The sequence below is a fragment of the Lissotriton vulgaris genome, chromosome 5 (genome assembly GCF_964263255.1).
Source record: "Lissotriton vulgaris chromosome 5, aLisVul1.2, whole genome shotgun sequence".
NCBI classification, from domain to species: Eukaryota; Metazoa; Chordata; class Amphibia; order Caudata; family Salamandridae; genus Lissotriton; species Lissotriton vulgaris.
This window is the reverse complement of record NC_141693.1, coordinates 834506044-834519323: the sequence shown is the minus strand read 5'-3', so window position 1 is coordinate 834519323 and position 13280 is coordinate 834506044. Positions and strand designations below refer to the sequence as shown.

General features: G+C 43.2%; 1 protein-coding gene across 3 annotated transcripts in view; it reads left to right on the top strand.

Annotated features, from left to right (window-relative positions):
• POLR3GL (RNA polymerase III subunit GL) overlaps window positions 1-10566 on the top strand; it is a 102388-nt gene extending 91822 nt beyond the window's left edge. For all 3 annotated transcript variants that reach the window (XM_086922339.1, XM_086922338.1, XM_086922340.1), the window contains one exon: window positions 8733-10566. In XM_086922339.1, the coding sequence (XP_086778465.1) occupies window positions 8733-8819 (87 nt within the window). In that variant the 3' untranslated portion in view covers window positions 8820-10566. The remainder of the gene's footprint in view (window positions 1-8732) is intronic.
• The last annotated feature ends 2714 nt before the right edge of the window (window positions 10567-13280 follow it).

Sequence of the window (13280 nt, the reverse complement as noted above, 5' to 3'; positions counted from 1 at the left end):
GTTAGCTTTTCTATCTGTTTTATGCCGGATATGCACCGTGTATGCTATTGGGAGACGGGAGGTTTTTATTGGAGTTCTCCCCATGTACGTGTTCAATACTTGCTTTAATAGTCGACATGGAATTTGGGGAGGCTGCTGCTGGTGGGGTGTAATGAGGACCGGGAGTGTGTCTATTGCTCTCCTCCTCCGCTTTCTTTCCTTTCTTTAGGGCAGTTCTGGGGCGACAGGCACGCTGTTAGTGGGGTTGGCTGTAGCCATTACAGGGGTGCAGGGTGGTGGGTGTTGGGGGGGTTTATTATTTTAGTTTATTTTGTTCTATGGCCTCTTTCTCTTTCTTTTCTCTTTCTCTCAGGTGGAGCTTTCCTTCCTCTTCAGTAGGTTGGCTGTCTCTCTCTATCTCACTTCTTTCTCTATCTGGCGTCTATACTTGCCTATGCCTTACTTCTCTGGAGGGTGGGTTTTTCGGGATGATGCTCTAGCTGAATTGCTCGCTATTACACTGATTTTGGCTCCTTGTTTGCCTTAGTGGGCGTAGTATGTTTAAGGCTGTAATGTTCATCACCTGGTTCTGATTACATTGCGGGGTGCGTCCCCCCCATCTCTTCTTAATTCTACTCTATGGTGTGACGCCATCGATAGTGCAGCCACTACTTCTTCTTCATAACCAAAAAAATGAAACCTTTGATATCCTTTGCTTAATGGCACATGCAATCATAAGCTATGCTTGTCTCTTTGATATTACACGGTCGTATACATTTGCATGCCCCCTGAATCTACATCCAGAGTTTGCGGCCGGCCCCTGTGGTTGTAGGCCTGCGCTTGTAATGCTTTGATAATTCAATAAAGGTTTTCAAAAAAAAAAAAACTGGATAGACCCGCAGGGTCTTCCCCCCCAGGCATCCTAGCATTGGCCACATACAATTACACTTGCCAAATGGTCCAATACCTCCATATGATTTGGAAATTGATTGAATCAGATGGGTCAAGTGTACCTAACCATTTGGTAAGTCTATTTTCACAGCCTCTTATTGATGTAGTATTGAGAAAAGATTTTTCTGGTGGGTCCATCCCAGACTTATCAAAATGCCTCTGAAAGGGTAGAGGCTGCGTGGTGAGAAAGTAAGTTGTGGGTGAGATTTAAAAGGAGAGCGACTATAGACCGCACTCTTGGCCTTTCTTGTCTACCATGCCATTTCCACCAGAATTAACTCAACTTCCATGGATATAAATGACAATTCAGAAAGCTACTTCACTAGTCGCAGCAAGAACCACAATTATTGTATTTTCTCCGATGGAAACGTAGCTTGCTTTTGCAACTTTTCTAATTTCCCCTTGAATCTTTTGCATTGTTGTCTACACACGTTTGCTATCCTGGCGTGTTTCTTCGCGATGAGAAAGTATACATTGGATAACTGTGTCCAGCATTGGAGGTACTGGAGGGGGTATGTTCTCCTCTTTAGTCGATGACACTGCACTAGCATTAAGTAAATCTGCTTCCAGATAGTCCCATCTAAAGTTTCTTTTTGTGGACTTGGTTGGATTGTCCTTCTTGCCGCTTTGCGCATTGTAGCGGTCATATCTCTTTTCCCTTTATCTGAATTTTCTTCGCTAGAGTCCTCAAGTGACTCGGAGGCTGAGCTGGATACTGGCCAAATGCCATCAGAGAATGAATAAAAGTCTTGCTCACTATGATTAGGAGATGTAGCATGATTGTTAGCCATGGCCATAGCGCCTCCTGGAGTATTGGTAGGAGTAATGGACCCTGATGTGGCGTAATTTTCTTGAAGTCCTGGCCCTGATATTATATCTCCATCATGAAAAGCTTGTATCTCTGGTTGCAGACAGGAGGGGGTGATTATTGGGAGAGAAGGCTGGGTATGTTGACTAGATTTACATGCTTCAATGTCAACATCTGTATTCACAATCCGATTTTCATCTGATGCTACTAGAGGATTTAAACCATCCACCTCCCCAACTCCATCTCCCTTGTCCATATTTTCCCCCATCCCCCCGGTACTGCTTACCTGCTGAGTTTTCTTGCTGCTGTGCATGTTTTATCCCTGGTGTTGCTCGTAGCATCTCCAGAACATTAGGTTCGGCCGCCGGCTGTGGTCCACTCTGGTTTTTCTTCTCATCCAGTTTGAGCAGACCACTTGCAGCGTTAGAGTTTTGCTTCTTCCCACCTAGCTTTGGGTGGGAGTCCGTAGATGCAGCCGCCTAGGGGATAAACCAGCGCTCACTCCCAAGCGCGTCTTCCCCTCTACGCCCGTCACAACAGGAATCTTCGGGCCATAATGGAGAAACACGCCTGACGAAAGTCAGAACACCGCAAGCAGTGATCCCTCTTCGCTCCGCCAAACGCCGAGACTGCCAGGCAAGCTGAGACTGCCTTCACAAGCTCTGCACGGCAGAGCACAACTCCACACTGGGCGGGTCCGGGGCAGAGCTCAAGGTACGGGAACACTGCATCCATTCCCGTCCATCTGCCGCCGCCTTGCTTTTTTTCTTTCTTCTGCTTTTCCAAATTTTTCTTGTAACTTGCTACATCCATTCGTGCTATAAGCTCCATATAGCTTATCCTTCCTTGCCGCTATGATTCTATCTCTATCCATAGTCCGTGGTCAGAGAGCAGCAAGCAGGCGTATTACTCAGCCGCCATCTTGCCTCTCTCTCCCTCGCCAGAATACAGGTTGCAAAATCATGTGCTGTCATTGATGAACGTCTTACAACCCTTGAAGCTCGGACTGAAGTGCTGGAAAATTATGTAGCAACTACACGCACAAACACCACGGCACATGATGCGCAGTTAATTGATATACAATGGAAGCTTGAGGACTATGAAAACCGGCAACGCTGAAATAATTTACGGGTCCTAGGCGTACCGGAGGGAAAGGAAGAGGCAGACATTCTGAGGTATATGGTTGATATCCTAGCTAAGGCATTCCCAGATTTGGAGGGATGGAACTGGAAAATGGAAGTTCAAAGAGCCCATTGTGTCCCTTTTAATCTCAAGCTGCCTGTAAAGCCCAATACAAAACCTCGCCCCATAGATGTCTACTTCAGAAATGTATTACTTCGGCAGGCAGTTTATGACAAAGCAAAACCAACAACGAAACTCAGCGGTGGGGATTATTCCTTTTTTGTCCAACCAGACTTCTGCCATTTTATGGTAGAAAGACGATGGCGTCTTCGACAAATGATCAAACCAGTGCAAGATCGAGGGGGGCAAGCATATCTGCTACATCAGCCCGTCTAAAAATAATAAAAGGAGAACATGTTCGCTTTTTTACCTCAGAAATTAAAGTGAAAGAATATCTGGAGAACTGGGACTTGAAATCATAGATTGATTAATTCTGAGATTAAGGTCTAGGCTGTCCAATCACTTTCTATTCTTCTTTTCCTTTTCTTTTCTTTTTGAATATAGTGCTATAAGGCCTGTGTTTATAGTATATGTTTCCAAGTTCTTATCTGTCCTAATTGTCAGCTACTTAACCTTTTGAGTCAGGGGGCAGCAACCATCACAGCAGACTGGTAGTAGTCTGAACACTTTTCTGCATGGGAAGGGTGGGCGGGGGGGCCCAAAGGGGGTGCTAGGGCACGGTTGTAGGGTGGGTGAAGGAAGGGAGGGTGAAGGGAGGGTGGTGGAAAGGGTGCAGGGTGGAAGGGTTACAGAAAGGGGGGAAACATATTTTGGGGAGAGGATGCAATAGAAAAGAAATTTGAAATAACAGTTATCAGTTGGCAAGGGCGATTAAGGCAGAGGAAACCAAAAAGTTTAAATGGGGAAGATTACTGTTTGTTCGGTTAATGTAGGCGGCCTTAATGATAGGCAAAAACGTATCAGAGTTATAAAAATATTAAAAAGTTTAAATGCTGACATAATATATCAACAAGAAACATATATCCCTTGGGGGAATCGCGATATGCTTGCCATAAGAGGATACAATCTTGTAACTTGTTCTACTCAAACTTCAACTATTAGAGGGACTACAATTCATGTGAAGAATCGTTTTGGACCAGCCATGCGGGTACTGGGAGATAAATCGGGGAGATGGGCTATTGCGCAACTCCCCATTGGACGGACTGTCTGCACAATATATGGGTCAAATGAAGATGATCCACAGATTTTGAGCAACCTAGAAGTCGAGACTGCATCATGGCCGGGCCCGTTTATATTCTATGGGGATCTGAATATTCACTATGAGAAGGGGTGTTGTAGCACTCAGAAATATCAAAGGAGAAAACCCCATGTTCATCAAGCACTTTTGGCTTTACAAATTAGTTATGACCTGCAAGATGTCTGGGGGACGAAATATCCAGTAGATCCTGGCTATACATACTATTCAAATCCCTACAAGAACGTTTTTAGGCTCGATTATTTTTTGGCGTCATCTTGCTTGATTCCAACTGTAGGCATAAAAAAATTACCCAAACTATTTTCTGATCGCAATCCTCTAATCATGGATTTGATACTTTCAAATGGAGATCATCCACAAGTGAAATGGGCATTTGACAGATCAATATTACTTAATGATATTTATCTTGCATATATTAAAAAATAACTTCTAGAATACTATGAGATTAATCAATATCGCTCCTCGCGCAATGTAGTCTGGGATAGTTTTAAAGCTGGTCTTCGTGGGGAAAGCTATAAAACAAGAAAAGAGGGAAATTAATATGCTGATAATCGAATTGGGAGAACTTGAAAAAGAGTATACAGAGGCAGTTAGACAAAATCAAGAAAGCGAAGAAACGATATTACGCCAAAAGATCGGGATCATTAAAGCTAAAGTAAATAACTACTATACTAAGAAGGGGGCAGCTATCTATCAAGCACACACGTCTGAGGGATATGAATAAGGTTACGGACCAAGCAGAAAATAGCCAGAAAAAACATAATGGAAATCAAGGGACGTGATAGAGTAGTATACGCAGAAAAGAAAGATATCATTAAGACCTTTGAGAAATTTTACCAAGATTTATATCAGCAGGGTAATATTGTTCCTATGCCTGTTAATGACACTGAGCACATTTTTGGTAACCAACGGAGGCTCAGCGAAGAAATGCAGCAAGAGCTGGACAGAGAAATAACCAAGGAAGAGGTTCTCTTCGACTTCATACTATGGCTTTAGGGAAAACGGCAGGTCAAGATAGGATCCCACTGGAGTTATACAAAGCAATCCAAGAAGAAATAGCTCCTATACTTTTAGATCTGTTACTTGGGATACAACATACTGGGACCCCGGCCTAGTCCTGGCAAAGGGCAGATATTGTGTTTTTTTTTTAAAAAAGGGGAAACCTGCTGATAACCCTGCTTCATACAGACCTATATCCCTCATTAATGTTGATACAAAATTATATTAAAAAATGTTAGCCACCAGGTTAGGGAGGATCATAGCTCATCTTGTCTCCCCATGGCAGCACGGCTTTATACCAACTAGAGGCACAACAGACCACATTAGACGTGCTATAGCCTTATTAGATATTACTGAGGCAACTGGCGAGAAAATGGCTATGATCCTCCTGGACGCGGAGAAAGCGTTTGATTGTGTGGCATGGCAGTATTTATGGACAACGATGGTACAGAGAGGTTTTGGGCCCGGTATTTTGAGAGCTATATAAGCTATCTACTATCAGCCATATGCTAGATTAAATATAATGGGGCAAGAATCAATCTCTATTGAGATTGCAGGAAGACGAGACCGGGGTGTCCCTGTTCTCCAATACTATTTGCTCTGTATATTGACATTTTTATAGAGCAAATCCTCCAAGATCAGATTATCACTCCGGTTAAGTGTAATGGCTATGAGACCAAAATATTGGCCTATGCCGATGACTTGGCAATAGTAAGAGGGGACCCTGAAAAAGCAATTGTACAAATCCAGAAATTAGCTGAGGAATATGGTCGAAAATCAGGGTATTTGATAAATGCTGGGAAAACCCAAATTTTATGTAATACCAAAACTCCGTGCAGTGATCCTCGAAGATTAACCAAGGTAACCTATTTAGGTATTAAGATTTCCAGTAATATAGATGCCATCTGGAAGATTAATATGACACCAATAATAATAGGATTAGTACAGATCTTTGCTGATTAGATAGACTTCATCTGTCACTTATAGGGCGTTGTAATATTTAAAAAATGGTTATGTTTCTCAAAATTCTATATATGTTTAGATCTATTCCAGTAGAAATCGAGGATCATTTTTTAAAAAATGCAGTATCTTTAGTAGTTTTGCCTGGAAGTATTCAAAAGTCCGGCGATCTTTTACATTTTTAACATTGCCACAAGATCGAGGGGGATGGTCCGCCCCAATATTAGGTACTAATATTATGCATGCTTTCTACAGCAAATGGCTTTTGTAATCCTGCCAGTTATAGGAAACAGACAGTATAATATAGCTGGGGATCTTCCTTCAATATATGAGCTAGCCATGGAAACAAACGCTCAAGGGGTGCTTCTTCAGCAAATTGAGCCAAGCTATTATAAAAAACTAAATTTAAGATAATGATAGCAATTTGGAAAATCTGGAAAAGGATGGTGGACCTTGTGAAAATTCCTATATATAACAGATAAACTCCATTGTGGCGATCTTCCCTTTTTCCTATATCAATGTATGATAAGCTGGCCAGGCAGTGGGAGGAGAAGGGAATTCTGAGGGTGGGGGACCTTTATTTAATACAACAAAGACTGTCGTTTTGGAGCTACAGCAGAGATATGGTATATCGGATGGAACATTGTTTAAATATAGGCAGTTTACGAGTTAAAGGGACTCTTCTTGCAAAGGAACTCCCTAATAGAAACTATCTCTCAGTCTCAGACTAGAATCAAAAACATATATAAAATTTGAATGGGTACACTTCTGGATGATCTGGAGGTGGTAGAAGCCAAATGGGCTATGAAAACTGGAGACCATGATATTGATATATGTCGCTCCCTGACCTTATCTAATGAGACATTTCTTGCTGCAAATTTAAAAGCTCAGTATTACTATACAATATATGACCTTTATTTTACTCCTGAGAAATTACATCGCTGGGGGGAAAAGGAGGACGATAAATGTCCTAGGTGTGATCAAGGACCAGCAGACATAATTCATATGTTTTATAGTTGTGAGAAACTAGATCCATTAATAAAACAAATAGAAAAAATGTTGACAGCAGCCGTAGAGAATTTCATTAAAATATCTTTAACTCTAATGATGCTAGGGTGTGATGAGAAGGTACAATGTGATTAACGCAAGAGCAAATTTGTTTTTATTGCTGTTGACATAATACGACTTTTTATTGCTACCCATTGGAAAGATCCATATCCTCCTCGATTTCAAGCATGGATAAGTCGTTTGCTGGCTATATATCATTTGGAGAAATCTCTATATAAATGTAAAGGTCGGGCGCTCGTAAGCGAGGCAGAGAAATCTGGGCACCTTTGGAAAAATAGATTATTAGACAAACTGGTGTGTAAAAGGAATAGGTCGTAACATGGTCCCTCGATCATGAGATCGGCAAGAACTGATTGTGTATTGAAATGTTATTTTCTTGATCTCGCTGTCATTTTCTTGATCTCGCTGTGATTCGCCTATATACTTCTCATGTTTTTCTTTCTTTGCTTAACTCTTTTGTTTTCTGTCTATATAATGTAAATATACATGAAATATGGAGTTATAATCTCTTGCCTAATTGGATGCAGGAGGTTATTATATGTATGAAATGTTTACGAATCTTTATTTTTGTAAATCCTCTCCAAATAATGAAAAAACAATAAATAATAAAAAAAGGAAACGTAGCTTGCAGAGGCTGCCACTGGTGCTGCTTCCTTAATCCTCAGCACTTGCCACTCGTCTTTATTGGCTTCATCCAGTAGTTTTAATGTGTTTGAATCATTTTTATTGGGCACTTGGACCGTACGATATTAGGACATTTTACGTTATAGTGCAGTCGCCAAAACAAAAAATTACAAACCAAATGCGGGGGAAAGCTGCTTAGCACATTAGGGTAGTTCTCAGTGCATTGTGGTGGTGGAATAGATGGTTAGGGTGAGTTAACTGGAGGGCTTTGTGACTTCAGCATTCATCAGGAAGAAGGGTGCCAAACGTAAGGGACGTATTCTTCCAAACTGAGGAGAGTCAACTTTTCAAAGGTATATTTCAATTTGTAAAATAAAATATTTTGAATTAACTTGGAGTTTATGGTCCTTGAACGGACATATTAAGCATGGGAAGGGCCCCCACTCAGTACATCCCTCTGGCAATACGAGTGGTGAAGTTTGCCATATTGAGGCTATGTGGCTTACGATTGGGCATCGTTTCCGAGGTGCATTTTTATGTAAGTGTTGTGGCTTATGTCTATTGAGGGGTGGTAAGTTACTCTATAAAATGACTTTTTTTTATTTTGTATTTTTATTTAAAGCTCTTTGGCATGAAAGATGTCCTTAGTGCTGTAACTTGATCTAATAGCATTGGCTGTTTCTCTTTTACAAGTACATTCTCCCTCAGCAGGTTGAACTGGTTGCTGTGCCTACCAGATGCAGGGTAGACTGTTTATGAATACTTGAGATTTCTTGGCAGCTCATGCATCTGAAAGGCTGGTGGGACAGTGGTAAAGTCCTGTTTCCTGCCATTATGATCCATGAGGCTGTTGATAAATTTCCAATTTTTTCTAATATTGATTCCTAGTTTTTGTTGCTTTTCATTAATTTCCGATGTTTTTGTTCACTCTGTCTTCTCTTTCAGGAGACCGACTACATAATGTCCTACTTCGAAAATGGGGAAGATTTCGGCGGAGACAGCGATGATAACATGGATGAAGCAGTCTATTAACGATAGGCCCTTCTGGCTTGAGACAATCACCGCTATTCCACAAGAGATTGTGGGGGGTAGTACAGGCAGACTGGATTTAATGTAACTGGTGAAAGACTTGGACCAGCTATTGCACAATGTAATGGCCACTTGCCAAACTGCTGAAAACTATGAAAAGTGGATGATCTCCATGCAAACTCTTTCAGATGCATACTTAGTATGGGTTTTGGAGCCACCTGTGTAAAGCAGGAAACCAATTAAGATTTCTAGGTGCTACTGGGGTGGCTTAGTGCGGGTACCAGAAGTACCTTATTGCCTTTTGCCCCCATGTCTTATAGTTTATCTATTTCAATGGCAATAATTGCTTTATCCTCACTCCCTACCAATTTTGTAAATTGAAATCTGGCACTCAGATTTTGCAATGCAGTGAATGTCCCTCCTGCTGCGCTGCTAGGAGAGTCATTGTATGGGACACCGTGCTGTGTGAAACCAGACTAAACTATGCGGAAAAGTTTGCTCTGGACACTCTTGCAAGGTAAAATCATATTTTTTATTAGATTTTTTTTTAACTGTGTAACAGATTTTTTTAAGCCGGACCGATATATTCCATGCTGCCAAGTTCAGTATCAAATTCATATTTTATTCAGATTTTGTCAATTTGTTGCCACAAACCAATTGCCCATCTCCGCACAACGTTTGCCTGGAAACCGGGTCGGCAGTAGCCCTCAGAGGACAGAGACCAGTGGGAAGATTGGTGTCGCACTCAGAATTCAAGTAACCAACAGAGATTCTTGAATCATTTGAGATATTCAGAAATCGGTACGCTAAACCAAGTCAAGAGTGTTTTTAAAAAAATTCTGTTTAATTTTTAAGTTATTATTTAAACAACTTTGAATAGAGCATTCTGAAGTGCCCAATCAAAGAAAACTGCACATAAGCGCTGCACATTTTCCATTTTCTTTGCTGGTGTTAACATTAAAGTTGTTTGTTTTTATTCACCACGTAACTGGCATACACCCTTCCAGGTCAGTTACACCAACAAGCCTCAAACCGTCAGTGATTTTTAACATCATGGAGCTGTGAAGTCTGTTTACAGCACAAAGGCGCGTCTAAGATGTTGCTAGCTGTGATAAGCCCGTTTGTGCTTGTATTATGTATTACCAATGTGTACCAAAGACCTGCCCATCAACAGGGGTCCACAGCTTGTTGTTGGATATGTCTATTCAGTTCTAATACATTCTTTGTGTCTCAGAAAAGGCCTTAATTAAGTGCTGTATTTTTAAATGTGTTTATTTGCGTCAAAAGGAAAGGAGAAGACTTGTATTTACCTCAAACCAACTACTACCATTCTCGTTTACAAAGTGAAGCAAAGGTGGTTTTATCTGTGCTAAAAATAGAGCTCGATAATTACGTACAATTGACATCTTTAGACAAAAAATAGAATTAAATGGTTAGCATTCTATTCTCAGCTGAAACAGCAGAAGGAACTGATAACTTGGTGATGGATGCAGTTTGACCAATGCATCTTTCAGTCTTTTGCTTTCTCTTCCGGTATGAAGCAGAGTAGTCTTTGTTTCTGTCTCCTGGGTGGAAAAAGGATGGGGTGGGATAAACTGTGAAACTCGTTGGAGTACTGAAATATGTTGTGTTTGGCACAGTGGAACGTCCCACTCTTCAAAGCAAGTGATGGGGGTAAAGCAGAGGAACCTGTCATGCATGAATAAAAGGACCAGAGGCCCGGACCTTGTGGTCAGATAGTTAACGAAAACTAGTGTCCGCTCTACATTTATTTACACTGTGAGATCGCCTCCAGCTCCAGGTCGCACTCCACTACATGATAAATTGCTGACGAGCGGGTGGTTTGTTCCTGTGCACCCGATCTGGCCCCGAAGCTCACACGCATTATGCTTTCTCCCACAGGTGCTGTCGCTATTGCACGCCTCCTCCGTACTGGACCCCGGGAATTTTGCTGTCTATTCTCCGGCCTCGCCGTCCACCACGGTCTGCAGCTGCTCGTGTCAATTGAGGCGGGCTGCATCGACTGTCCTCCTGGGCTGTGGAGGGCGCTTCTCCTGTTCCTGGCTGCCCCGCCTGCTGCATTTCTTGCCTCCTTCAGCTCCATGTCCGGAGCGTGCTGCTGCTGCCCTTTTGTCTCCTTCATAAGGGTGAGCTGCCTAGAGGGCGCAGCTGCTTTAGCCTTCATGTGACATGTTTTTGTGTTCTGGGCTGAACAACGTCCTCTGCTGCCAGCTGTCTGCATCAGTGAGAGAGTAAGAGCCTTCCCAACCTCTTTGTTGCTGCTGCCACCTCTTAAGGCTAAAAAGGGGTGTGGCTCCTGGTGGTGGTGACCTGGAGGCCTAAATCCCCATCTCCTCCGTATGTCTTCCCCCCTGGTGGTGCCTTTCAAATCACAAGTTGCTTGGCTCCTACTGTTGCCCCACCTCCTTGCTCCGGCACAATCGGCTACCTGCTTGACCTGGGGTGGCCTCAGTACCTACACTTGAGCCTTTTATTGTAGCAGGCCCCGCCTCTGCACAGGCAGCCTGATGTAAAGACTGGGTAGAGAGACTGGAAAACTATTTTGCTGCAGTAGCCTTGGAAAATGACAGTTGCCGTCTCATGCTCCTACATCTTCGGCGTGCCACCATTCGCAAGCTAGGAAAATCATTAGTGGAGGCCAGCCCGCCATTTACATGTGCAACTCCAAAACGAGCCTTCACCTAGCATTTTGAGCTTCTTGCAAATCCCAACTATGAACGATTCCTCCTAAGCCAAGCCAGGCAGATTCTTGAGGAATTGGTGAACACCTTTTAAGCGTGACTAAGCACTTGCACGCTGCTCAACACTGATGATGAGATTTGTGCACAGTTCAAGTAGGGTTGCGCATCTGTCATACTACGGGATACATTTTACAGGTCCCAGGGATGTCCATAACTGATATACACATGATGCTGCAGTCAAAGAAACTCTGTAAAGTACATGTGCTCACATGTGAGTGGCTCTCCAAACACACGTTAAGATTGAACCTGTCAATGCGGTGACAAGTGTGGGAGCAGGAAAAAAGAAGACCCACCCCAGCCTACTATGAGTTCCAAGGCGTGCCTACTATGAGTTCCAAGGTGTGTTACACGTGCGGAGGACACTACCCTCATCAGGGGTCGTGCCCTGCCCATCGCAAGAGATGTACTGCCTGCAATAAATACAATTATTTTGCCAAAGTATGACGCTTCTCCGCCCTTCAAAAGGCGTGAAAATCCAAATCTGTTAATGTCATGCAGGCCCCAGATGGTGAAGATGATGACGATGATGTGGAGGGGGCAGCCATGCAGCTAGGAGAGTACCCTCAACGACGCATTCCACAGTGCAGTCCTAGTGGGCTACCAAGTTTCGGCCCAGAGAGACACAGGGCTTCGATTAATATTCTTGCACAGTCTCTACTGAAAACTCTCCAGCTACAGACTATCCTACTCCCCACCATCACTTAGGTGTTTGCCTATGGATCTTCAACGCCACTTCCACTAGCAGGGGTCTTTACCACAGAAATCTCTCATGAATCACGTTCCATACGTGCCAAGGTATACGTCACCAAGAGTGACTCTGGAATGTTGCTGAGTTGTCACACGGCAGAATGACTTTACACAGTCACTTTTGCTCTCAGTGTGCACCTGGGAAGTGTAGACGATTTGCTGACTTTGTATTTGCAGCTATTCCAAGGCATTTGTTGTCCTAAAGGACCGTCTCATACACTTCATATAGATGAGTCCATCCAGTCGGTTGCACTGAGACATCGTTGGGTGGCCTTCCATCTGAGCCCAAAGGTAGAGGACGAACTGAGGAACCTGGAGCAGGCAGACATTGAGAAAGTAGAGGTTTCTGCGCCCTGGGTGTCCCCAGTTGTCGCCTGCAAGCCTAAACAGCCTGGTGAAGTCAGGATTTGCATTGACCTGCAACCACCCAGTATAGCCATCCGGCGTTAATGTCACCTGACGCCCACTTAGGATGATATAGTGGTGGAAGTGAGTGGTTCGAGATGGTTCTCAAAGATGGATCTCCGAGCAGGATACCATTAACTGTTGCTCGCTCCCAAACCAGAGCTATCACTGCTTTGTCAACACACATGGGTCTAAGGAGATACAAACGCCTCAGTTTCGGGGTTTCGATTGAGGATGAAGTTTTTCAAGATACCATCAGGGGCGTGCTGGTTGGTCTTGAAGGGGTCATCAATGTCAGTGTTGACATCCTAGTGCATGCTCCAACCATAAAACAGCATCTTGGCTGGCTGAAGGCAACGTTATAGCGATTGCAGGACAGTGGACTCACCCTGCATCGTGAAAAGTGTGCTTTTTTTCATCTACAATTTCTCTGAATATGGGGTCATGCCCGATCCTGCAAAGGTTCTGGACATTCAGTCTGCCCCTGCGCCAACCACAGGCGTTCGCAGTTTCTTGGGGATGGTCACATACTGTGGCCAATTCATTCAAC